This window comes from Papaver somniferum, chromosome 11 (genome assembly GCF_003573695.1).
Source record: "Papaver somniferum cultivar HN1 chromosome 11, ASM357369v1, whole genome shotgun sequence".
Classification (NCBI taxonomy): Eukaryota; Viridiplantae; Streptophyta; class Magnoliopsida; order Ranunculales; family Papaveraceae; genus Papaver; species Papaver somniferum.
The window spans coordinates 115,695,612-115,722,737 of NC_039368.1; the positions used below are offsets into that span (position 1 = coordinate 115,695,612).

The following is a 27,126-nucleotide window of genomic DNA, read 5'->3' on the forward strand; positions in this document are numbered from 1 at the left end:
CATTAGTTCCACTTAGGTAATTGCTATTATATGTTTAATAATATCAAGAGAACCTTTTCTCTTCAGGAATGTGATCTGGACCCAACAGCTGGGACCAGTTGGCACTCTGTGGCAGCTAAAGACCTTGAGTTCTTGTTAGGCACTGCATCTGGTAATCTAGATATGGTACATCTTGGGAATCCTAGCCCAGCTGAGAAGAGAATTGCTGCTCATGTTCTTAGTGCTATAACGCCATGTGTGCAGCTCTCTGCCACACTTGCTAGCCTTATTAAACTAGTCTCCAGAACTAATAAACGACCTTGTCTTTTCAATATGTGGATTGGTCGATACTCTGATGAATTGGAGGTATGCTGGTTTTCGTATATTGATTCTTTTGAGTTTTCAAATTCAATCGCTTTTGTTAAATTTTATGGCTTTGTTATTTCTTGCTTTTCTGTTCAGGCCTCAGCTCTGCAAATTGAGGAGTTACTTAATTGGCTAAGCAACTCTTTGTCGAATGAAAAGCGTAGAGTCCCGAGGGATGTTTATTATCAAGCGTTTGCGCAAATCACACTGTCACCTGCCCAAGAGAAGTCAATATTTGGGCTGCCTCCGCGCGCAGGGAACACACATTTTCTAGTGTCACATGCAGATTTGAGAAGTGCATGCAATGATATTGCTGTTTTCGATAAGAGGGAGGGCGATAAATGGTCACTCGCAATTTTAGCCATCCAGACAGGTAAACAAATCTTTTACTTTGAAGTACTATGTGGTTTAACTGTTTAGGTTCATACTAACAAATGAACATTAACCGTCTATGTCATTTGCAGCTGTGGGATACGAGTATGACAGTCTTTGCAAGGTACTTGACCAGCCCTTTCTTGTCAGGGAAAATGGAACTTACACCTTTGTCCTGAAGGGTCTAATGAAGTCAGCGCCTCCAGGTTGGTACTGATCTTTATTTACAGCAGTGGTTTTTATGTGCACATGGTAAATCTTTGATCTTACCCCTCTGCAACTAAGTTTGCTATCTTTGTATCCATGCCAATTTACCTAGTACATGTATCCTAGGAATAGCTTAGTTTTTTCAATTTTCCTGTCAAAGTACCATACTCGAAACACGATACCCAGGTACGGTATTTTGGCTGTGTCAGTCATTACACAAGTTCATCTTATATTCTGGTTATTTTCTATGTTTCAACTTTCGTCTTTTGGTTCCATATAAGTATTTTCTGATCGTAAATCTATGTTTAACAGGTGATTCAATCGAGTCAAACCTGTCTTGGTTGATTATCTGCACCCTTGCTTCAGTTGTTCTGCCATCCCAGGTGCCTATGAGTTTACCTGGATGTTTCACTTTTGATTCCAACGCACCACCAAATGATGGAGGAGCAGGGAAGAGAAAGAGCACACGCGAACCAGACCCATACTTTTTACGGTGTAGACACTGTGGCTGCCGTATTGTTGCTCGAAATCTTGCTGTTGAGTTTGGTCTTCTCTACGGATTACTTGATGTACCACAACGTCGACTAAGATTTGCATTAGAGATCCAACATGATAGGAACGTCATCCGATTTGATTCACTATGTGTCAGTTGCAACACTATATTGGGGTTTGCGTATCTCAGTGTCATACATCGGTGGCAGTTCCATTTTCTCTTCCGCGAGATGGTTTACTGATGATTGTGTGCATATATACCAGAAGACTTTTATATATCCCAGGCTTGCTTACTATTGGCATATACTACTGATTGAGACTGATACAATGACACACTAGAGTATAGAAGCATTTGTTTAAAACATTTTTTTGTATGTTTTATTTCTGATGCCGGTTTGTTCTGCAAACTACTGAAGGCCATATTCTTAATACATATACTTGAATTACAATTTTTTTAAATCTTTGACAATAATTCAACCACTGTGACATAAGTGGACACATGGAGAAATTTTTTTCACAGGGGAATATTATCCTGACTGGGCACTGTTCTTTTTGGAAAACTCTAGAACTAGCATGGGCCAAATATGGGACAACAAATCCAGACCTCTGATCATTCAAACCATGATATCGGGCATACGCAAATCTTTCTAGGCATACAAAGCATTAGTCCTAACTTGGGTGATCTTATAAGGGGTGCCTATGAGTAGTTCAATTACCTATATGCCCTTTAATCTTTTAAATTACTAATGTATCCTTAACCCTAATACAAAAACCTATAATCAATAAACCTAAAATCAGTTTCATTCAACCACAACCGAACTCTTCCCTCTTTTCTTTTTTTTTCATCGCATCATCGCCGAAATTTAATCGTCGATTTGTGAAAAGTTGATCGACGATTAAACTCATCTATATAATGGGTCGTCGTAAGCAAGTATCTCGTTCTAATCGATCAATTGAACAACCTGTAGTAGAAGAAGAAGATTTAGAGAGTGAAGAAGAAACTGAAAATCAACCACAAATCCAACCGGAAGAAGAGATTGAAGAAGAACCAACTCCTGAAATGAGAATAAGAAGGTTAGTTCTACAAACCCATCTCGTGTTTGATGTTTTTGATTGGTATGATAGATTTAATTCGTCAAAAACATGTTTGTGCGGCGGTTACAGGGTATGGTTCGGCGTAAAACTAATTTTAGATGTGCGCCGAGCTGTTCTTGAAATTGAACCCTGAAAGTGCATATGAACGGCTCGGCGTAAAATGCATATCCGTTTTGAGCCGAACTTAATGACATAGAGCCTTATATTTAGGATCGGCTTATTCGATGGTGTTATATTTGAGCCGAATTTGTGTTGTGTGAATTTTATAAATTTTGCATGTGTATAGGATCGACTTATATGGTAGTACTAGTTTTGCGCCGAATATTTGTTGAATTTCAGAAATTTTGCATGTGTATAGGATCGGCTTATATGGTAGTACTAGTTTTGCGCCGAATAAATGTTATTTCAATTTCAGAAGTTTTGCATGTGTATAGGATTGGCTTATATGGTAGTACTAGTTTTGCGCCGAATAAATATTTGTTGAATTTTAGAAATTCTATATGTGTATAGGATCGGCTTATATGGTAGTACTAGTTTTGCGCCTAATAAATGTTATTTCAATTTCATAAGTTTTGCATGTGTATAGGATCGACTTATATGGTAGTACTAGTTTTGTCCAAATAAATGTTGTTTCAATTTCATAAGCTTTGCATGTGTATATGATCAGCTTATATGGTAGTACTAGTTTTGCGCCGAATGTATGTTTCAATTCATAAGTGTTGATTCGGCGTAATCGACAATATCAGTAGGAGCCGAATATAAAGGATCGTCTTATAATTATTTTGTACTGTGAGCCGATCCACCCTCTGTGTAAGCTAATAAATATTTCACAACATGGTTCTGCTCATATGTGTTATTTCGGGTAAGCCGAGCCTTCTTCTTTGTTGACAAGTTTTTGGCATTTCAAATCCATATTTCATATATTTTATATCCCTTTGTTGTTCGAAGCATACTTACAACTTTCATACTTGTGTCAGGACCAATGCAGCTAAAAAGAGGAAGAAGATGGAGGTAACACTTTCTACTTCTAAAACTCCCGATCCTCGAGGAGGAGGTATGAAAAAATTGGGAGCGGGAGGTAGAGGAGGCATTTTAGAAGAAGAAGATGAACAAGTAAGAGTTGAAAGACAAGAATAAGGAATAGCTGAAGTTGAAGAAATTGATGATAATCAAGAAGAACATCAAGAAGTTCGCCAAGAAAGAAAACCCCAAGGAAAACCCAGGAAAGACAAGAAAGGTAAGAAGGTGGCAGAACCCGAGAAACAGAAGGACGATGATGATCGACGGATCACTGGTTTACACATTCCTGATGAAGATGACGTAATTACACCTCGATCAGATGGTTTGCCTCATGGTCTTCCGGAAGATGGAGGAAATGTGTTGATTGGTTATGCCGAATCTTGGGCAGAGAGAATTTATGAGACTCCTGATCACAACCGTGCAGTCCGAGTATTGAGACACCAGAGGGCAGCAGAATTGAGTATTGATGAAGAGGTTCCTGAGGTGATTGCTTACGTACAAGCCAGTGCTTTATGGCCTGCCATCTATTATGGACATAAGGAATATGATAGTGTGTCGGCCTCTGCCTTTCCCAAGAGATTCTGTCCAGAAACTTACACATTTCAATTACCTTTTGGAGAGATGGCAATCACTCCTGATGAGGCTAGTAAGATTATAGGCCTTAAAGCAAGGGGTAGAAGTGTGGATGATGATTTTTATGACATGAGTTGGGATGAGCTATACAATTTGTACCGGGAAAGTCTTGGTTGGGGTAATTACAAAACTGAGTTGGATTTTTGTCGATCAGTTAAAGATGTTGATTCCGTATGCACTCCCAATGGTAGAAATAAGAAGATCAAGCTGACTAACTTGAAAAAGGAATTTGAGAACACAAAGGAGAGAGTAAGGGAAGGTTTGTTGGTAATGGATCCCGTCAAAGTGAAGCAAACCGGAACTGCTTACTTGCTTTATACTCTTGGTAGAGACATCTTTCCCGACCTTACCAAAAACAAGGTAAATGCTAATTATCTCCAATTGGTAAAGAATCTTGAAACTTGTAACAAGTATGCTAGGGGAACGGCTACGCTCGCTTACCTGCTGGACCAACTTGCCACCGCTCCTAGGTTGACAAGTACAAACATCGGAGGAAACTTCACTTTGCTCCAGGTAACTTTTGGGAGTTCAGAGTATGGTTCAGCTTATAACCATAAAATCGTGTAAGCCAAACTTATTATTTATTTGGTTCGGCTTTTTATACTTGATCCATATAAGCTGAACAACTCTCTGAGTTTGCAAACTTTATTCTTACTTTGGTGTTTCCAAGTAAAAATTGTTTCTATCACTTCAATTCCTTTGATTTTTGAATGTGGTTCTTTGAGATGTAGGTGTGGATATATGACCATTTCCCAATTTTGAACTTGGCCAAAGTATTTGAGAAGGATGTCGATTATGTTGATACAGAGCCAAATGCAGCACGGTACGCGTACGAAGACTCGAAGAAAAGGAACAAAAACAGTTGGTGGCAAGTTTGAGAGAGACGTTAGACATTATGGGTGTTGATGATGTCGTTTTTCAACCATATGAGAAGGAAGATGAAGTTGTTGAAGATGAGGATATGCCGGTAGGTATGTATCATGGGCCATTGTTTTATCCCAGTAGTTATGTTATATACGATCCTTGGCGAGTACTCCGTCAATTAGGATGCGTCCAAAAGGTTCCTTTGTTTGATGAGAAATTCAGGTTTTTACCAAAGAGTGGTACTAGAACTAAAAGCACCACTTTATCTTGGGAACCAAAGTATGATCCAGATCCCACCCTAAAGTTTTGGAATAACTTAGACAATCACACATTAGATATGTCCAAGTTAACACCTTTACTTGATGATCCATGTGAAGAGGATCCAAGCTATATGGATTGGTATAACCAAATTTATCATCCCTTAGACAATCACACTTATTCTTGAGGTTGAAAACGATCTTGAATGGGAAATTTCTTTTCTTCGTCTTCGTCTTCGTCCTATTCCTTATCCCGGTCTTCCTAACATATATGGTGCCCTTTTTAACCTTGCTAGCGTCGGTTCCACTACGCTCACAAATCATTTCAAACTGATCCCCCGGCTTTGTTGTCATTTAACTAGTACACAATTTACCTTCATCGCATGTTCCTCAACCCAATCAAGAACTTCGGGTTTAGTTTTCCATCTCTATGTTCATTCCAATAATTTGTAAGAAAAACTTTGGAATATTCCGACAACATTAAGGTAAACAAAAAGTTCTTACATACCAAATCATTTTGGAAGTGATCCTTGGTATCCTCGTGAATTATGTTTACTGGATCAGGTTGATTTTCCATGGGTACAAGTCCGCCAAGCACGATCTACAAAGAATATCATAAGGTTAGATACTAGAAAAGGAATATAATAGAAATGTTCGGCTCATTTGATAATCATATTATGTGTCGAACCAATAACAATTAAGGTTTCGGCTTATATGATATTCTCAATATGTGCCGAACCACGAACAATATTTTAATCCAAAAATTAACAAATTCATGTTCGGAACATACAATAATTATATTATGTGCCGAATCTTGAACATTTAGAGGTTTCGGCTTATACGATATTCTCAATATATACCGAACCAATAACAATATTTTAACCCAAAAATTAATAAATAAATATTCGGCTCATATAATTTTGAATATATAAGCCGAACCAGTAATTATTTTTATTCCGGGCGATTCAGGATGTTGTTCGGCTTACTATGAAAATTTCATATAAGCCGAACTACTGTCTAGCAAAAGGGTTGGAATTGAAAATTATAGGTTCGGCGCATGATGTAAACAGATTCAATGAGCCGAACCGTTCATCATTTGGTTGATTCGGTTCATAGATGTAAGCCGAACCTCAAGCTGGTCCGCCGAACCACGAAGCAAAAATACAAACTTTTGATAATTTCGAGCTATAGAAGTGAGATTGAGCATAATATAGAAGTGTACCTGTGTATTAGAAGCATTGGGTTCCTCATATATGTACTCATCATCTGGATTTGGCTCATAAAAATCATTATCTTGAGTTTGTGTTTGAGTTTGAGCTTGAGTTTGAGTTTGTGTAAAATCATTCTCATAATCTAAGAAATCAGCCATTTGGGAATCATTATTGTAGTTGATATGTATTTTCCTAGGTTTTTTATATGAATTATGACCCTCCTCATCCTCCGTTGAATGAGGAATTAAAATTTTCTCACTTTCTCCTTATCTCCTTCTAAATAAAAACTTTGTTTTTTTCCCCAAATTTTTTCGTCTAAACATAATTCTGAAAATTATTTTATTCATTAAACAAAATATTTAATCACTAATCCGGATTACTAACACTAATACTTAAGGATATATTTGCCATTAAAAAAATTTTGGGTTAAGGGGATATTTGATTTTGTTATTTGACAACTTTTTTTGTCTTTATTCAGTATGCCTAAAACGATTTGGGTATGCCCAATATCATGGTTCGATCATTTCCTTCTTTAACCCATTTACCAATCCCAATATTAGAATCATTTCCCTCTTCACCGCTTAGATTGTGCCACGTCTTATCCCAAATCTGGACAAGGTCCCATTGTCCCAGCTGTAGCAAAGTCCGTTCTTTTTTCCGTCACGGATGCTACCAGTGAAAATAGAATTCAGTGTACTACTAAGACTAAGACTGAATTATTGTACTAGCCCATTAAAAAAAATAATAAGAATTAGGAATTTGGTTAATTCACCAACAAAGATGAATTGAATTTTGATGTATTGGATTCAGAAATTGGCAAGCCTGTATCAATGCACCACTTGCAACGACATCTTCCATTCTTTCCAAGCTCTTGGCGGTCACTAGCCCAATCGCTTTAAAACTGTTTTTCGGCATAATTGAGCGTAGCTATGAAACTAGCTTGTGAAAAGTTTCCCATGATCCTACTGCTGATGATTGTCCAACCTATTTCAAACTTTTCTCATCCGGACAAGCTTTAGGTGGTCATAAAAGGTCTCATATGGTTAAGAACACTGAAACTCAAACTAGTTTAGTTCCGCTTCAGCAAGCACGATCTACTTGACTTAATCTCCCTGCTCCAATTGAAGAAAAAACCAAAGATCATATCCGTGGTGGGTTGGAACCAATCTTAGTAAAAGCATGAGCCTCCTGTACGGACCAAGCTGGTGAATTACTATTTCCTTGATTCAACAAGCATTATCTCTCTCCTCAAAAAAAAAAACAAGCATTATTGTAGATGCATAAAATTGCATACCACATCCAGAGATCAAAACTACACTATGGAAAGATAAAGATCAAGAGGCAAACATGAACACAAGGATATACGTGGTTCGGTATGATTATCTACGTTCACGGGATGAAACAGATGATCAATATTATTCAAGTGAAGTTACAAAGTGGTGATTTCTTCTCTCACATGGCTTTTTTTCCTCTCTAACTCTCTAAGTATGGTCTTTTTCTCTCTCTCTTACAACCTGCCTTTTACTCTCTCTGAGGCCTTATATTTATAGGCCTAAACCGAGATACAACAATGTTACAATGCTTGTTCTGGTGTATCCATCTCGCTGTTTTCTCTTCGGGCCGACCTTGCTGTTCCTCCGACTAGTGGACTGGGTCGGCGCGATCCATCTTCCCGATGAATTGGTGCCCGAGACCGACCCCCCGATGTTATTTGATCCGATATCGTTTTCTCCCTTCTCGTCCTCTCCTTTGGACTCGTCCTCCCTGTTGTTTGACCGAGCACCTTTTGTTCTTCTGTCACTTCTGTCAAAGGGCCGCCGACTAGTCACATCCCACAGCTAGGTGGGTGTCACACTCGACCCACGTGGTTTCTCTTCTTTCGAGTGCGCCTGGGTTATCCGGTGCTTTTCTTCCTTCAGCTTCTGGTGTTCCTTAGCCTGGGATTCTGCCACCTGACTCTGCCACTATTTTACCCCTACATTTATGCCCCTTCTTTCACTCGTGTGTTCGACACGAGTGGAAGAATGATCGTGCGGCTTCCCACGTCTCATGCCATGCCGCAAATCCCGCCATGCGGTTCCCTATTAACTCTCTTTTACGACGTGCAGCCGTTATTCTTTTTTTTTCAGTATAAAAGCTTTCCCTTCTCATGTCGTTCCTCATTCACGCCTTCCCATTTTCCACTGAGCTCTTCTTACTGTTTCCTCTTCTTCTTCCCTTCCGTTCATATCTCCGGCGGTTCTGATCATTCTCCTGTATCCGTTGTCTTCAGTGATCCTTTCGTCAACAGCGGCTGTCGTGGTTAGTCTATTTTCTTCCCCAGTTTTCTTCTTCTGCTTTTAGGATTCAAGCTTCTGCTCCTGATGTTCTAGTTTCCGATTCCATTTTCCTGTAATGGCGTCTTCATCTCCTTCCATGACTGAAAAGAGGTGCGTGAGTGATACTTTTTCCGATACTGATTCCGTCCCTATCGATTCTTTGTTTTTGCTTGATAGTCCCTCAGCCCATGATTATCGTACCATGAATTACCTTTTTCCTGATAGTCTCCTTTATGTAGGGCTGACAAGAGGGTCCCACGGGATTTGTCTGATGAGGAGTTCATCGAGCAACTGAAGGAAGAGTTCGGTCTTCATGGCTATGAAGTGACTCTCGTCTCGGGCCATACCGGTGTTTTGAAGAAAGCCGATGTGGACAAGTTCGAACAATCGCCTGAGGCAATTATCATTACAAAGGGACAGCTTGAGCTTGGTCTTCGCCTTCCGCTCTATAATCCTGAGAACTCATTCTATTATGAGGTGTTATCGCAGCTTCGTCCTCCTCGTGGTCTCACCCAATGGAACGGTAATACTTTCCGACTGATGAATGAGTGGAAAAGGCGAGGCGAGGGCCGATGTACTGAGGCCGAGTGGTCAACCTATGTGTTGTCGGATGCCCCTGCCTATACCTCTTCTAGCTTTGTGGCTAACTATCGGAGCGGCACAGCCGCCAATAGTGACCTTGCTGGATTTTCCGCTAGCCCTCATCGCCATAAGGCTCTTCCTGATGGTGTTCCTCAACTGATGATGGACGTCGATCCCGTCGGCAAAGGTTCTAACAGGCGAGCTCGTCATACGAACGACCCTTGCTGGGACCGAGTTCCACTTCTTGTTCGTGGGCCAATATTGTTCGGTAGTTTTTCTCCCCCCGATGTTTCTGCTGATTCTTATTCCTTATGGGTTATTAATGATGACAAGGTTAAGCCTCAAGGCGAGTCTACCAAGTCGGCCCTTATTTCTAAGAAAAGGGTTGCTAGTGTGAGAATCGAGGAAGATCAGGGAAAGGTAACAAACATCTTGCTTTAAGTATTAAGTACACGTACTTGCCCATGTTTTTTGCCTTCACGTATGCTGACGAAGATTCTTATGCAGAAATTTCCCCGATATGGCGAAGAAGTTGCTAGAGGATCCAATGTTCCGGGCGGTGAGGAGTCTAAAACGTGGCGCTATCCTTTGTGTCTTTGTCGGAGTAGTTGGTGAGGGTGTTTTAATACCTTATTATTATTATTCTTTCTCTTTGCCATTGTAGGTGTTGCCGTTCAGGCAGAGGAGCCGAGCTTGAGGCGCGACCCCTCTCGGGGAAAGTCTGTTGCCGAGGAAATTCTTCCTCCGAAGATGAACATCGTGATCAATATCTCTGAGCATGATGATGACGAGGATGTCTTCGGTGCTGATGATGAGGAGGAGACGATGAAAGATGATGATGTCGTGGTAACGGGCTCGGGCTCATCTTCTGACAATCGTGTGCCGGTTGCCACACCTGTGGTGGAAGAGGTTCCGGAAGCTAGGACCGGGATGCTGTCGAAGTTGCCCCAAGATAATGCCGGGCCTGCCTCCAGTGTGCATACCTCCTTTACCATTTCGGGTCCTGTGTGCAACTCGCTTGGTGCGCTGACTTCCTTGGATTTTGGCTCCTTTACTGACGATCGGGTGCTTGCTGCCGTGCCCCAGTACAACGATATTGATGTTGCATGTGATGCCATGGTAAGTACCCTTCGTTGTTAGTAGCGACTTCCGTGAATGCCCCGGTCTACCTCCCGTGTTTTGATTATTTTCCTTGAACTTTGGCTGACTTGTTTGTGCGATGGATCGTTTAGATCCTGAATCGGGTGAGGTTGGAGGCTGTCCTTCGGCGACAAAGTGGTCAGCAGATAGAGGCTATCAAACTTCAACTGCAGCTGGAGAAGGAACGATCTCGAGGGCTGGAGCTCAAGCTCGCCGCTTCTCAAGGTATGTTTCTTCAATGTCTTACAATTGTTGAGTGAACTTTTTGCGTCAGAGACCTGAGTCCAGCATTATCCTTTTAGCTGAGATAGCTAGTCTAGATCTAGACGCTGCTTCGGAGTACCGCCTGATGAAAAGAAAGTGGGATATTGAGAAAGGTCATGTAGAAAATCTTCTTCAGCGTATAACCAACAAGGATGGGAAGATAGATCGTCTGCAAGAGGAAATCGAGTAATTGTAGGAGAAGTTGGAGCGGTATCAGAAGTTCAAATATGTGCCTGACGAGGTGGACCAACTACGGGCTCATCTAGGTACGTCTCAGAGAATCTCCGCAGACAAATCACTGCTGGCCGATAACTTGGACAGTCAGAACCATTCGCTCAGACTTCAAATTCGGGATTTACGTGTGGATCGACTACGGCTACTGAAGGAGAAGGCTGAAGTTGACCAAACAAACCAGCAACTGGGCGATAAGGTCAAGCGTGTGGATAAAGTAGCCCAGGATTTAGATTGGACCCAAGCCCAATTGTCGACCCTTCAGGTAGCTCATGATCGTCAGAAGGCCGACTGGAGTGATCATAAGAAGTATTGTCCCATTAATGAATTCAACGAGCAACATTAAACGAACTGACGATGAAACTTTCGAAGGCGGAGGATGAGCTAGCCAAGTCAGTGGAGTCGCTACAGACAGTTTTACCCGCCCTTTCAGGTCTCTTGGGAGCGCGTTGGGTCGCCTTGAGTCTAGGATAGTTTGTTGTCTTCGTCTTTTGTGGCTGTAGCGTCGTTGAGCTGACCGAGTTGTTGTTGTGTTGTTTCAGCTGCACAAGGCCAAGTTCGTAGCTTGGAGCTGGAGCTTGAGGAGCTGAAGAAGAATGAAACTGTTCTCAGGGAGAACGCTACTGCTACCGAGCAAAAGATTGTGGAGCTGGAGGGGCGAGTTGCGACTGCCGAGGCGGCTTCTCAACAGCTGAGCCGACAGATTAGTGAGGAGAGAGCCGCCCATCAAACCGAGCTTGCTGAAAGATTTATCGCTGGTGTTAATCAGTATATTGAGCAGAGGCGCCGAGATATTTCCAAGAAGAAGGGAGGGTCCAAAGCTGCTCCCCCTCAAGAGTGATGTCGTTTTTTGTAGTGCTGCGCCACTCATTTGCCCCTAGTCTCGGGTTGTAATTCGCTTAAACACTTTAACCCGTCTGTTTTCTATTCCTTGCTTGATGGGGTGCTGCGTCGCCGTGTTCCTGGTTGTTTTCTTTTCTTGACGCTTCGCAATTTGCTTTCTGTTGTTGACATTTCATAATTCCCATTTTCGTTAGGATACGCTGGTTTATTGCATGTTGTTTATTTCATAATTCCTCTCGACGCCATTAATATCCTGTGTTCTGCATTGTTTGTTATCCATAATGTTTGATTAGTACTAAGCCATTTCTGTCGAACGCTCTCGGTAGGGAGGGTCATCGGGCCCGATGCCATGTCCCGGCCGAGGCATCTCATCACTAATCTCGTGGATTTAGCGGAAGTGTGATAGTCGTGCCTAGATGCTAGGTCAATCGCTCCCGAGGGGTTACTGGTGAACCCGTTCGGGCAAGTGGTCACGGCCACTTGCGATGGGGGTAACCTTTCGAGTGTAAGTAGGTTACCTGGTTGAGAAGAATTCACATCTTAATAACCTTTGGAACTGGTTTCCAACCACTAGAACCGTTAGCTACCTCGGCACTTGCACACTGCCACCGCCTCGAGTTCGAATAGCCAGTCGAGTGTAAGTCACCTCGGCACTTGCGCACTGCTATTGCCCCGAGTTCGAATGACCATTAGTCGCTTATGTCCTCCTTTCCACCCCACATGGATTTACGAAAGGAAATGACATTGTATTGGTTCCGATTTCCGCTTGCCCCTTCAAGGGTGATAGAGTTTCAAGTGGCGGATGTTCCATGGGCGAGGCTCGGGTGTCCCGTCGGGTTTCAGTATCTTGTACGCTCCTTCGCCCACCTTTGATACGATTGTATAGGGTCCACCCCATCTTGCTGCTAGTTTACCTCCTTTTTTGTCGCGTTCGTAGCTGGGTAATTCTTTCAATACCAACTGTCCAGGTTGGAATTCCCTCGGTCGGACTCGTTTGTTGTATTCCCTTTGCAATCTCCATTGATAATTTTCCATCTTTTGCAGTGCCATTTCACGCATTTCTTCCAAGTCGTCAAGCTTGGCTAGTATTAGATCGGCCGAGACGTTTCGCCTCCACGCCTCCGTTCTTGTCGTTGGTATCATTGCCTCAGTTGGCAGTATGGCTTCCGTCCCATAGGTGAGCATAAAAGGCGATAGTCCAGTGGCCACCCTACGAGTTGTCCTGTATGCCCATAGGACATTGAAAAGTTCTTCACACCATTCTCCGTACTCTCCGTCCAGCTTTTTCTTTAAGTTATCGGCGATTGTCTTGTTTGTGATTTCGGCTTGTCCATTACTCTGGGGGTAGATTGGGGTGGCCTTACTCTTCCTGATATTGTAAGTATTGAATAATAGATCGATATTTTTTCCTTGTAGTTGCTTCCCATTATCCGATATGATGGTTGCTGGTACCCCGAATCGACACATGATGTGCTCCCAAATGAATTTGAAAACGTCCTTATCACGGATATGCTTTAAGGGTGCTGCTTCGACCCACTTGGTGAAATATTCCGTAGCCACGATTAAATACTTTCTCTGCCCCGACCCTACATGTAGGGGTCCCACGATGTCAACTCTCCATTTGGCGAATGGCCACGGACTAATCACCGAGTTTAAGCTCACCGCTGGTGAGTGGATTTTTTTGCCGAATCTTTGTCATTCCTCACAGATGAGGGCCATTTGTTTCGCGTCGTCGTTTATGTAAGGCCAGAAATAGCCCATTTTTTTCGCCCTGGCTGCTAGGCTTCGCCCGGAACTGTGATTTCCTGCAGCGCCATAATGTAGCTCGTTCAAAATTGACTGCCCCTCTTCTCTTCTCAGGCATCTCAGGAGCGGTCCCAGATATGACTTTCTATAGAGAACGTCGTCTCTTAGCTCATACGAAGCTGATTTACTCTTGATCTTGTTTATTTCTGGCCGACCTCGGGGTAGCTCACCCGTTTCCAAGTATAAATGGATCGGTTTTCGCTAATCACCCTCTCTATATCTCCCGACCATGCTTTCCGCTACGTGGACTTGTCCATCTGGTCTTTCCGACACGGAAGGTGTGAGGAATCTCGTGACTCGGATTCCCTCCACACTTGAGTCTGTTAACATCGAGGCGATGAATGATAGCGCATCAGCGTGTCGATTATATTTTCGGCATATATGACGAAACACGATATTGGGGATTTGGCTGATGTACGTTTGGGCGAGTTCCCAATATTTCTGCAGAAGCGGGTCGTATGTCGCATATTGTCCGGTTATTTGTTAGATGACCACTTGTGAGTCACTAGTTATCCTGGCGTCTTGTATGCCCATCTCGACGAGCTCTCTTAGGGCGTGAATTACTCCCTCATACTCGGTGACGTTGTTTGTTACCTTAAATTCTAGCCTGAACGAATGGACTATCTTCCTCCCCTTCGGTGTTGTAAAGACTATTCCGAGACCCGACCCTTCCCGATTAGAAGATCCATCTACAAATACTTCCCATCGTGTCGGACTACATGTTTCTAACAGATCGGCCGGATCTTCTCGGTCTTCTTCCATACCTGGTATGTCCTCGACTTCGTCTTCATCGCTTAACGGGAAATCGGCCAGAAAATCCGCCAACACTTGAGCTTTGACGGCTATTCGTGTTTCATAAAAGATGTTGAACTGTTTGATTTGGGCCCCCCATTTGGATATCCTACCGGATCGCCCCGCTCCATCTAGGACTGCCTCAAGTGGTGATTTGGTTAACACCCGAATACGATGATCCTGAAAGTAAGTTCTCAGCTTCTAGGTGGAAAATGTCAGAGCCAGGATTATTTGCTCGATTCTCGTGTAGTTCTTTTCAGCTGGGCTCAACGTCTTGCTAATGAAGTAGATAAGCTTTTCTCGCTTTTCCTCTGTTTTTACCAGTACCGCACTTATTGTGTATCGGGTTGCCCCTAGGTACAGGTTCAGGACTTCATTGGGCTCGGGCCTCTGCAGCACCGGGAGACTGGCGAGGTGCAGCTTGATGTTTTGGAAGGCTTTCTCGCAATCATCCGTCGATTTGAATTTCTCACCTTTTTTGAGTGTGCCGAAGAAACTCTTGCACTTATCCGATGACCGAGATATGAATCGTCCTAGCGCTGCCAGGCTTCCATTCAATTTCTGAACATCCTTTACCGTTATCGGCGAGGGCATCTCGAGGATGGCTCTTACCTTGTCGGGATCGACTTCTATTCCATTGGGTGTGATGATGTATCCTAGGAATTTCCCCGACGTAACCCAGAAGTCGCACTTGGTCGGGTTGAATTTCATTTTGAACTTCCTCATCGTCTGAAAGGTTTCCTGAAAATCCCGAATGTGGTTTTTTGTCATCTTACTCTTTATTAGCATGTCATCCACGTACACTTCAATGGTGTCATGGATTTTATCTTCGAACATCTCTTCCACTAGTCGCTGGTACGTGGCGCCTGCATTTTTTAGTCCTAATGGCATCTTTGTGTAGCAGTACAGGCCCCTGGGTGTGAAGAACGAGGTATGCTCCTGATCCTCTGGAGCCAGTGGGATTTGATTATACCCCGAGTAACCGTCCATTAATGTTATCGCATCGTTCCCCACTATCGACTCAACTAACTGGTCGATACTTGGCAGAGGAAAGCTGTCTTTCGGGCAGGCTTTATTCAGGTCACTGAAGTCGATGCATATCCTGACCCCTCCTTTCTTCTTGGGTACGATCACCATGTTTGATATCCATATAGGGTATTGAGACTTCCTAATTATTCCAGACACTTGTAGCTTTTTCATCTCTTCTTCGACTGCCACCTGCAATTCTGGAGCGATTCGCCTCATCTTCTGTCACACCGGTCTGAAACTCGGGTCTATTCTTAGGCAATGGCTACACACACTCGGGTCGATTCCCTCCATTTCATACGTGTTCCATGCAAAGACATCCAAGTTGTCTCTGAGAAGGGATATGAGTTGACTTGTTTGTTCTTCTAATAGTAACGACCCGATCCTTAACACCTTCGGATCATCGTTGGTCCCCAAGTTTATCTCCCGAGTGGGTTCTATCGCCGAGAAATTCGTTCTCTGGTCCTTTGTCGGGGCCGCTTCCTGTAATTGCTATAAAGTTTCGCCCTCGAGGGCCTCGTATCCCATGATCTCTTTGGATATCACTTGTTCCAATTCTAGCGCTGCCTCGGCCTCCTTGGCCTTGTTCTTCTCTTTTCTTATTCGTGCCCGCCTCTCTTCATTTTGATGGATATCAATCTTCATGCATTGTCGGGCGGCATGGGGGTCCCCGACAATTTCCACCACTCCTTTGTAGGTTGGGAATATTAACCTTCGGTGATAAGCCGACGCCACCACATTGATCCCTGCTAACCATGGTCTTCCGATAATCGCTTCATAGGGTGAGGCGACATCGACCACGCAGAACGTGGTAAGTGTATCAAGGTAACCTTCCCCATCTGAGACCTTTAGAGCTGCCTCTCCCTTTGGGACGGTGATTGCCCCATTGAAACCGTAGATGCGGTACGTCGATGGGATGGGGATATCGTCCGACAAATCCATCCTCTTGAAGGTGTCATAGAAAAGTACTTCGACCGAGCTTCCGCTATCCACCAGTATTCTCTTCACCCCCCACTCCTCTATCAGTATGGTGATGACCAAGGGGTCTCCATGGGCCTGACCATTCATCGGGACGTCTTTGGCGGAAAATGATATGGATTGCAGCATCCATGGTTCCATCGGCAAGGTCTTGGCCACACTAAAGATTTCTCTTCTATTATGATCTCTTTTGTGGATTCTTGAGGCGATCCATGTGATCAAGTCATACCCTTGCAGAGCAGAGTGTGAGATGGTGTTGCAGACAAATCGGGTGGACTTATCAATTCGTACCTGATGGACCGGGGCGTCCTGCAGGGTTGGTACCGGTGGGACATGTCGGACAAACTTCCTTAAGTACCCGTCTCGGATGAGATGTTGCACAATATCCTTCACTTCTCGGCAGTCGTTAGTGGAATGGCCCCGATATTGGTGATAGTGACAGTACCCGGGGTGATCCTTGGTTCCCTCGAATTGTATCCCTCTCGAGCTGGGATAGATGATGTCGTTTCTCTTCTCTACTTCTTTGAAGATCTCCTCGAGGGGCGCGTTCAGGGGTGTGTATGCTTTTGCTTCGCGTCGAGGCCTCTTTCCTCGGACCATCCCTCCTCCATTCCCGATTCCTCGTGGCAGTGGCCCTGGTCTTTTCTCGGATCGCCTTGAGGGCTCACCCTCGGTCGTGGGAATTGTTGCACTTGCCTCTAGCACTCCTCGGTCTCGAGATTCTTCTTGTATTTCTTCTAGGGCGATACAATTCGCTTGCATTCTTCTCATTTCTTTCAAAGTTTGCGGTTTTTCTGTAAACATGGAGATCCAGATCGGATCCGTTTTTCCTAGGGCGTTTTCAAACCCGAATATTTGTTGATCAACCGGAACTTTCCCGATCTCGGTGCACAAGTTTCTCCAACGACCCGTCAGTGATCTTAACGGTTCCCTGAACCTTCGGACAAGGCTGAAAAGTCGGTTGATGGTGGGCCGAGCCTTGCTTTTATGCATGTAGTTCTCGAGAAAAGCCTTGGTCAAGGCATCGTACGTGCCGATCGTCCATGCTGGAAGCGCGTAAAACCAATTGTTCGCCTCGCCGTCGAGACTCGCCGGAAAAAATTTGCACATCACCACATCGTTACCTTTCCATTGAAGCAGCGACATGGTGTACATTTTGATGTGTTCGATGGCATCTCCCGTTCCATCAAACCTTGAAGGGAATGATGGGAGCGTGCACTTGGGGGGGAACGGTGTAAGTTCCAGTTCTCGGGTGAACGGAGTCTTCTCGGCCGCACTGATGACCTCCGCCAGCTTATCGCCCTCATTGTTTGCAGTGAATTTCTTTATCTTTGCATCCAGCTCCATGAGCTTCTCTTTGGTTTCGCTTTTCAACCTTCTTCTTTCTCCTGAACTCTGCTCTTCCTCTCGTGTGTTCTCGGACGGTCCGTGTCTCCTGGGAATCGGCTCGGGTGTTGATCGGGCATGTGGTTACCCCGATCGACCCTGATTGCTTGATGCCCCTTGACTTGATGATCCCCCCGGCCCCGACCTCTGATTTCTCAACTGATAGTTTTCGTATTCTAGTGCCAGATTTCTATGTCGCAGCTCTTTTAAACTCGCCTCATGTCTCCTCTGGTTCTCGAGGATACCCAGCAATGTCGGGTCAGTGCTCTCGTGGATAGAGTGCCCGTTTTGACCGTTTAGGGGATTGGTCGGGACGGGAAACCTAGATGGGACCAAGATCGATGTGGGCTGAACACCCTTGATTCAACTCGCCTTCCCAGCTGCACCTGCCTGAGCCGTTCCTTCTCCCTATCGAGGGCTTCCTGATGCTCGACCCGTTGTTTGGCTCTCCTTCTCTGGGACTGCATGGCCAGCGCCTCCTCGTCGTCCTCCATGTCCGACACAGTCAAACCGTCAACCTGCTCGGGCCTCCTTTGGGTTGGAACGATTACCCCCAAGCGAGGGGATTCATCATCTCATCCCAGATCCACCTCCTCGTCGACAGTCGGCATTCCTCTTGCTGGTACCCGAGACTCCTCTGGAAGGGGTTGTCGGCCATTCCCCTGCCCTGGATTTGTTATCCCTCCTTGCATGCTACTGCTGGTGACTGTCCGATTCCTCAAAGTTCTGCCTGTCCCCGAAGTGCTCGCCATCGGGTCCGTAGTCTCTCTTGCACGAGTGACGTCTATACCTACACCAAACAAAAACAGATAACGCCTTATTTTTACCTGTTTACCGGGTACTTTCTGACACGCGCTTCTAAAAGTGAAAGAGGTGACATTCAAACTGAACTTCCGGAGGTTTGGGCCCCATTGGTCCCACTGCTTTATCGAATCCTAACTATAAGTTCTCTCAAGTTGGACCTTATGATGCGTTGTTTCAGTGCCGTACTAATTACTATTTGTCCTACATTCCATATGATTCCAATCGCTGGAGTTCCGTACTCTTTTGGAAGATTCGCCCCGTACCGGCTGAGAAGGTTCATCTTTATCAAAAAAAAATGTAGCGGTTTCCTAGGGATTCGTAGGGATGTCTTGCCCAGAATTCCTGGCCGCCCAATCACTTTGTTCCCGGATCTCCGATCTTGCTCCATTACTTAGAGTTGACCAGCTCGGAATAGATTTTATGGAGTTCAGAAAAAACTGATGGCGCTGATTTGGGACTCCTTATGGCTACAGCCCAACATCAAAGATGCCATCAGGGAGCATTTTGGAAGTCTGTTTTCAGTCTAGCCTTTACCCCAAAGATTAAAGTAATACAAGAAAACTAAAACAAGTCTGACGCCCAAACAACTTAAGTTTGTTCATAACTGTCCGAAGTAAGCCGCCTCTGCTATCGCTACAACCAAACACCGGTGGTGTTACTAGGGAGCTATTTTAGAGTTTGGCCGCGTAAAAAACATGTACCGACGGAAAGGGTCGTACCAACAGAGCTGATATCCTAGCTTCAACTAACACACTTGGTGTTCTTAGGAACTTTGGACTATGTTTCTCAGTGGATGAAAACAGGGTATCCGAAGAACTTAGTCGTCCTCTTAGTCGGCGCCAGAATGTAGATGATAAAATTGCATACCACATCCAAAGATCAAAACTACACTATGGAAAGATAAAGATCAAGAGACAAATATGAACACAAGGATATACGTGATTCAGTATGATTACCTATGTCCACGGGATGAAACGGATGATCAATATTATTCAAGTGAAGTTACAAAGTGGTGATTTCTTCTCTCACAGGGCTTCTTTTCTCTCTAACTCTCTAAATATGGTCCTTTTTCTCTCTCTCTTACAACCTGCCTTTTACTCTCTCGGAGGCCTTATATTTATAGGCCTAAATTGAGATATAACAATGTTACAGTGCAAGTTCTGGTGTATTCATATCGTTGTTTTCTCTTCGGGCCGACCTTGCTGTTCCTCCGACTAGTGGACTGGGTCGGCGCGATCCATCTTCCCGATGAATTGGTGCCCGAGGCCGACCCCCCGATGTTATTTGATCCGATATCGTTTTCTCCCTTCTCGTCCTCTCCTTTGGACTCGTCCTCCCTGTTGTTTGACCGAGCACCTTTTTTTCTTCTGTCACTTCTGTCAGAGGGCCGCCGACTAGTCACATCTCACAGCTAGGTGGGTGTCACACTCGACCCACGTGGTTTCTCTTCTTTCGAGTGCGCCTGGGTTATCTGGTGCTTTTCTTCCTTCGGCTTCTGGTGTACCTTAGCCTGGGATTCTGCCACCTGGCTCTGCCACTATTTTGCCCCTACAATTATCTTTCGTGGTAGTTGATGTTTCTCAAGGGAGAGAAAAATCCGTGAAGAAAGATGGAAGGGGTTTGGAATGGTTTACTGGCCCGTTATAGCCTGCTTTTGCTTTCTATACGTACAGTAATCACACAAAGGAGCTGCCTGCACCTCCAACTTAAAGAACCTTGGCAAGAGCATATTTTTCAAATGAATAACTGCCCCAAGGAGAGGTCCTCCTACTAATACCAAAGCCATTTTCTATCTATTCGAAGGACCCATTTTCATATCTGCAGAAACAATAGATAACTTTTAGCACAGACTCAACAACCAATTGCTATTGGAACCATTTCCATATTGTTCCCATGCAAAAAAAAAAGGATGAAGCAATCGAAAAGCCAATTTAGCAGATATATAAGAAGAGTTCACACAAGTGTACAGTCAGATCCATTGAATAAACAGCGGACCTTGGAAAATTACCAATCAGCTCAGCAGACAACACTGGGTTGGCATATTTAGGCATGCAGAGAGTCTTACTGCTGCTGTTTCTGCTTCTCTCTCAACCATACTTCTGCTTCCACACACTCCTTTATGACCTGCCATACGAGGAGTATAAGATGATTTTACAATGATTCATGTAGAGAAAAAATGACGACTAACAGTTCCAAGTTTGTTAGTCTGTGTCCATTGGCTCTCTTGCTGCTGCGAATTCACCATCTTCTGGTGCACTCTCGTTAAGGGATGAAGCAATCACAAAGACAATATAGCAGCTAAAGAAGAAATACTCTCAGATGCATTGAATAAATGGTGGACCTGCAGAGTAGAAAAGTTGGTTTATTTTTTTGTTTGAGCATACTTAGGCAGAGATTCTTGCTACTGCTGCTCTCCCAACCATGTTTCTGCTTCCAGACACTCCTTTCTGACCTGCCACGATAACGGATATGAGAAATATAGGCTGATGTGACAGTAATTAATTCATGCAGAGAAAAAACTCATTTTCGGTAAATGAATAGCAAGATGTCCATGCTAAAGGGATAAATTGCACTGATGGTAAATGAACACCCTTAACTATCAACCTAGTAATAAACTCATTTTCGGCAAAAGATAATCTATCTTGATACGCCAGATTCGGGAGTATATGGGACTACATTTCTAAGGTCTGATATAAGTTTAAAAATCCTTTGTGCCTGCTCCAAATTAGTACTTGGGATGATACGCTGTTTAAGTTGAGCAAGTATCCGCTCCCAGACCTCTCATTTTGATTGAGTACCTATGGTATAGTCGAGTCCCTACCTACAGACCTTAGGTGATTATTTGAAATGGCTTTCAGCTAAGAGCTTACTGCATTTCCATTTTGAGATATAACAAGTTCAATTACAAACAATTTAGAAACCAGGATTTTTTCATGTAAAAGTTGCACGCAAATAGAGTTTGCAGTTGCACCTTAAAGGCCACATATTGATATGTTGACAACCTCAACTGATGACATGCTTTGCATCCACAACTCAGCTAGAAAAATTGGAAGTAGTCAGTATCAGAATACCCTATGTAACATCAATCGATTTACATGGTTCTCTTTTAGCCAGTGAAGTTAAAAGAGAGACAAATTGAGCAGTAGCTAGCTTGATCCAACACCACACAAAATTCAGTTGGACGGTCCAGATCACTTTTGTGGTAGTAACAGTTTATGATACCCAACTAGGGCCTCGGCCCATATATTGGACCCCGTATCGTATTTGAGTATGTCGGTTGTTTTGACTACTTTATTTATGAACCATTTATTAGGGACCATGACTTTTCTGAGGGGACCATAATTTAATTAAGCCATCTTTTCTATGATTATAAGGGGTGATTTAAAAGGTGGAGATGACTAATCTATCCTTTTATTAATTAAATAAATATATTTAATTATTTATTTATTTATTTAAATTTATTTTTTCTTTTATTTTTTTAATATTCTTTATTTCTTTTATTTTTTTATATTTTTTATGTGGAAAATAATGAATCTAGTCGAACTTAAAGTTCGACTAAGAACTTGTTTGTTTGCAGCTGACTCGGCGTCTGAATCTGAGTCAACCCCTGACTCGGACCGAGTCAGCAGTCAGACCGTTTGTTTTCCATTTTGAGTCAGATCTGACTCGACCTCTGACTCAGACATAACCCCTGACTCGGACTCATTTGAGTCAGGTAACAAAATACCCCTGACTCATGGGACCAAACCACTGACTCACTTATTTCCGAGTCAGATGAGTCAGATCTGACTCAAAACAAACATATCGACTCAGATCCAGATGAGTCAGGTGATTTCACTCAGATCCAGATGATTCAGATCCAGACGACTCAGATGAGTCAGGAGTAAACAAACATGGTGTAAGAGTAAATATATAAAAGTTTTTCTAGATGGAGTTTGGTTAAGAAAAAAAAATTGAGAACGCACCGAACGTTCAGTTCGGTTTATAAAGATTTTTTCGAATATAACCGAACCCTGTTCAGTGTATTTTCAGATAAGAGTTCGGTTAAGTAAAAAATTGCGAACGGACCAAACTCAAAGTTCGGTTAGGTACAAAATTTCTAAAACTATTGCGAATGTACCGAACTATGAGTTCTGTTTGCAAAGAAAATCGTTAAAACTGATGTGTTCTTGGTGTTATATGTTTCAGGAAGTTCGGTTAGAAAACTAGACTTTTTTTAAACTACTCCTAACCAAACAATACTCTGTAACTAACATTTCAAACCTAATTTGATGATTTCTAATTGATTTTTTTATGCAAAAACAAATTAAAAGCAGTGAATTTGTGGGAAAATACCTACGAATCTAAAGGGTTTGCGAGAAAAGTACTTGCCAATTTGTAGTTGTTGAATCAAAAAAACTAGAAAAAAAGAAAAAATAATTGAACATTTGAAAAATAATTGAAAAATAAATAATCTAATTTAAAAAAAAAAATATTTTCAAAAGAAATTATTAAAAATAAAATATGGACATTTTGGTCATTAACTAAAATATGTGGATAGGGGGTGGTTTCACTTTACTTCTAAATGTCCTCTTAAAATTAAAACCATGATCCCTCAAAAAAAAATCATGATCCTCGAAAAATGGTTCTTTGGAAATGATTTTGGGGTTTAAGGACTTAATGGGTTTTGAGAGATATGAGAACGGGCTTATAACACTCAACTTGAAAACTGAATTTTATTACTATTAAAAACTTGGTCGTAGAGGACTTTACCCTTTTACAAAAACTTTTCTTTTTTCTCTCTTTCCCACCTTACCACTCACTTTCAGTTTCTCTCCGTTACAAGTTTCAACTTCCCACTACTAGCTATTTATAGCTTTACTTAACCACAGGGCCGGTTCTGAAGGGGAGCAAGGTGTGCTTCCGAACAAGGCGTATCATTTGTGAATGCGTATTTTTATGCAGTGTTCAGTATTGGGCCCAACTGATTCACTATTTTTTTTGGTTGGAATCAAACTAAAAAAAGCCCATTTTGAATTCTCTTTAATCTAACGAGAACTATGTACTTAAAGGGGGAAACAACATCCGAAGTTGAGAAGTTCTAAAGTGAAAAAATGTTTGGTAGATGGCTATTTGTTTTAGTCTGTTATTGGATGTAGTTTAGTCCTTAAATTTTATTTTTATTTGGATTTGTTAATCAATGTAGTTTAGTCTTCAAGTAGTTACGTTTTTGTTTTCATTTCTGATGGAAAGTTCCCAACTTCCTAATACTTTTTATCATACTTTCTTCTTAAATTGTGTGACATAATCTATTTCGCTTTCATGCTGTTAAGTAAAAAAAATTATGTGTGATTTATTTTTTAGATAAAAAGGCGTTCCAATCTCTTTCGCACAAAATCGTCGAAACTTCAGAGACGGCCATGCTTAACCATCTCCCACAACTCTAGAAATCTCTTTAACTATCTAGTTTAAGACCATTCTAGAAAACTCTAACTATAGCTTTTTTTTTTATATATCCGGAAAACTTTACATTTATTATATATATTCAGTAAATTAATCAAAAGTATTCTGGAGAATTCCTTCACCGACTGTGGATATATCTCCAAATCTCCATATTCTTATAATCATTAATGATTAAACATAATCAAATATAATTTCTCAACATAAATAACATTGCTAGCTATGTCTATATCGTTTAATAAAAAGTCCATTGCTTAACTCTTTTATTATAGTGTCGTTGCCAGTTTGCCCCGCTTACTCTTTTTGTTTGGTCGCGCTAACAGTTTCCCGGGTCACCTGGCATATGTGGGTTTGCCGTTCCTGATGGGAAAGTTATTTATATGAACCATTATATTTGGCAGCTCGTGTCGTCCCTAGTGGTCCATGTATAACTCAATAATGGTAGTGGTTGATTTTTGGCCCCTGAATAGCTGACCTCACCATGAGCTAGCTCTTAAGGATATTTTGTTCAAAAAAATAATCGTACAAACCTTTCCACATCTTTTTATCTCGAAACTATTTCCTTCCCTTTTCTCGGTCTAAACCTTAAACTGAAAATTCTCTGACTCTCCTCTAATCCTCACTCTCAAATTACTGCCATGGCTAAGAATAGAAAGCTCCCTTCAACCTCTCATGATGGGTAGGCTGGGAGCTTGGTGATGGGTCGAGGGAATACATGGGTTAGCTAATTGATCTGGCCAAGTCGTGTGATCGTGATCAATTATCGACTGACTTGGACAGCCAAGATCTATTTTCTAAAGAAATTATACATGTCGACTAGCCTACTTCCATCGTCAATTTAAAGCGGAGCTTGTAGCGTTGAAGCAATGTGATTGGTCGATAAGGAAGAGGAGTGCGCGGGGACTAATTTCCTAGTTTTCCTAGGTTTAGTCTCGACCAATAGGGATTACGTTATCGTGCTTGCTCCGTTTTTAGGGCAAAAAATCTAATTTTTGTAAATCGATACAACATTAGGTTTAAAAATTGAATTTTTTAAATTGACACAAAATTATGTTAAAATTTTGAATTTTGTGATTGACACAAAATTAATCAATTTTGGTGAATCTTGCACGTTGATGCGAAATTACTAAATTTTACTGTTGCGAGCAGCGCAATTCTGGTCTCACTGGTGCAGCTTGCGAGCTTCTGATTAGGTACCTTCATGCATATCTTAATCCTGATACTTCGGGAAATTCATGCTACTCAACTAAGAGTGAACATTAATCGTCATGTCATGTTAATATTAAGAGTTCAGCTGGGAACACAACACAAGATAGATATTCAGCAGGCTCTGCATTAGTGAATAATACAAATATGAGCTCAATAAAATTTACAGAATACTTGGGATTTTTGCAATATGCACCAATATTATTATAATAAATTTAGTATATAGAGATACTAAATTACTCAATACATAAGTAAGCACAGAGGCATAGGCACTCATCAACTTTAAATGGTTGTACTTCTTTACAGAACAAAGAAAAATAAATATAGGGTTTTATGGCTTTAGCGCTGAACTAAAAACCACCATCAACACTTATATAGCTAGCAAACTAACCAAGAGTACTTAGAGGATTCCTCCACCGACTGTGGATATATCTCAAATCTCCATATTATTCTAATTACTAATGATTAAGCATAATCAAGTTTAATTTCTCAACATAGAGAATTGCATTCTGGTGCCTAACAATACACTCCTTGGTTCACCTTCTGTATTACGAGCTATCGTTTTGGCTTCCCCTAGTTCTAGGATTGGAGTTCCTCTGTAAATCGTTATTGTCCCATTGATTGATTGTCACGTCTCCGTTAACCATTGAGCAACCATTAGGGTTAATAATTGGATATAACTCCGTAAGAAGAAGGTTTTCTTTTTCATTATGAAAATAAATGAAATAGTACTTGTTGGATGCGCTACATTAAGCGAAAATTTGGCATGAGTCATCGGTTCAAGAGGAGTTTTACACCAATCTTATCATTTCTGTTTGTTGTTGTAGTAATACAACAATTTGTATCAGAGTCGTTCGAAATTCTTCAAAAAAAAAATCACCATGAATTTAAAGGAAGTTCAGGAAGATGTGATTCAATTGAAAGCTTCACAATCAAAACTTCAATCTGATTTCACTACCTTATCCTCTGAATTGACTTCTAAGTTCGATACCTTACAGGAGAACAATCAAAATTTCATCAAGTTGTTCAGTCAACCTTACCAACACCAGAAACAACCAAATCCTGAATCTGCAAGTGGATCTCATACTTTTGATATGGATGATTAGGGATTTATTCTACAACCTCAACATGGTTTCACTCCTCACCATCATCATATTCCAAAGTTCAATTTCGCAAGATTCGACGGAGATAGAGGATGGATACAGAAAAGTGAGAGATACTTTAATCTCAATGACATTGAAGCACACAGAAAGTTCGACATTGCAGCCATTTATCTTGGGGGTAAGGCTGAAAAAATGGTTTTTAAATTTTCAAGTTAATCGACCTAGAATTACATGGAAATATTTTTCCCACCATCTTTGTGCTAGATTCAAAAATCCCATAGAAGAAAATTTTGTTGGTAGTTTCAATAAGTTAGTCTAAAACTCTTCCGTGGATGATTATTATGAGGACTTTGAGTCCCTAAAGGCTCTAATGTTACACATGAACCCATCTCTTAGTAAAGCATATTTTGTTATGAGTTTCCTTAGCGGGTTGAAGGATGAAATCGGAAAACCTATATCTATGTTTCACCCACACACTCTAGATGATGTTTTTTTCATTGGCTAGATTACAAAAACAAAAAATTCATCTAGACAGCGTATCCATTAAGCCATTTAACAACTCCTTCACCACCCCTTACAAATCCCATAGACCATACTCTTCTGCACCTTTGTCCCCTAATCAGAATTCCTAGTATCCTCAACAACAAAACATTTTATGTCCTTATTGACACAGGTTGCGCCACCAGCTTCATTGATAGTGATTTAGCTTCTT

At 42.0% G+C, this 27,126-nt stretch overlaps 2 protein-coding genes across 2 annotated transcripts; one reads left to right on the plus strand and one right to left on the minus strand.

The window, feature by feature from the left end:
• The first annotated feature begins 279 nt into the window (after positions 1 to 279).
• On the plus strand, positions 280 to 1,829 carry LOC113320626. Its single transcript, XM_026568527.1, has 4 exons — positions 280 to 345; positions 442 to 718; positions 810 to 923; positions 1,237 to 1,829. The coding sequence occupies exons 1-4, from the start codon at positions 313 to 315 to the stop codon at positions 1,656 to 1,658; spliced, it is 846 nt and encodes a 281-aa protein (XP_026424312.1). The 5' UTR covers positions 280 to 312; the 3' UTR covers positions 1,659 to 1,829.
• Positions 1,830 to 15,990: 14,161 nt separating this feature from the next.
• Positions 15,991 to 17,823, minus strand: LOC113324973. The gene has a single exon (XM_026573230.1). It carries the CDS (start codon positions 17,821 to 17,823, stop codon positions 15,991 to 15,993), a length of 1,833 nt encoding a protein of 610 aa, XP_026429015.1.
• Positions 17,824 to 27,126: the final 9,303 nt, after the last annotated feature.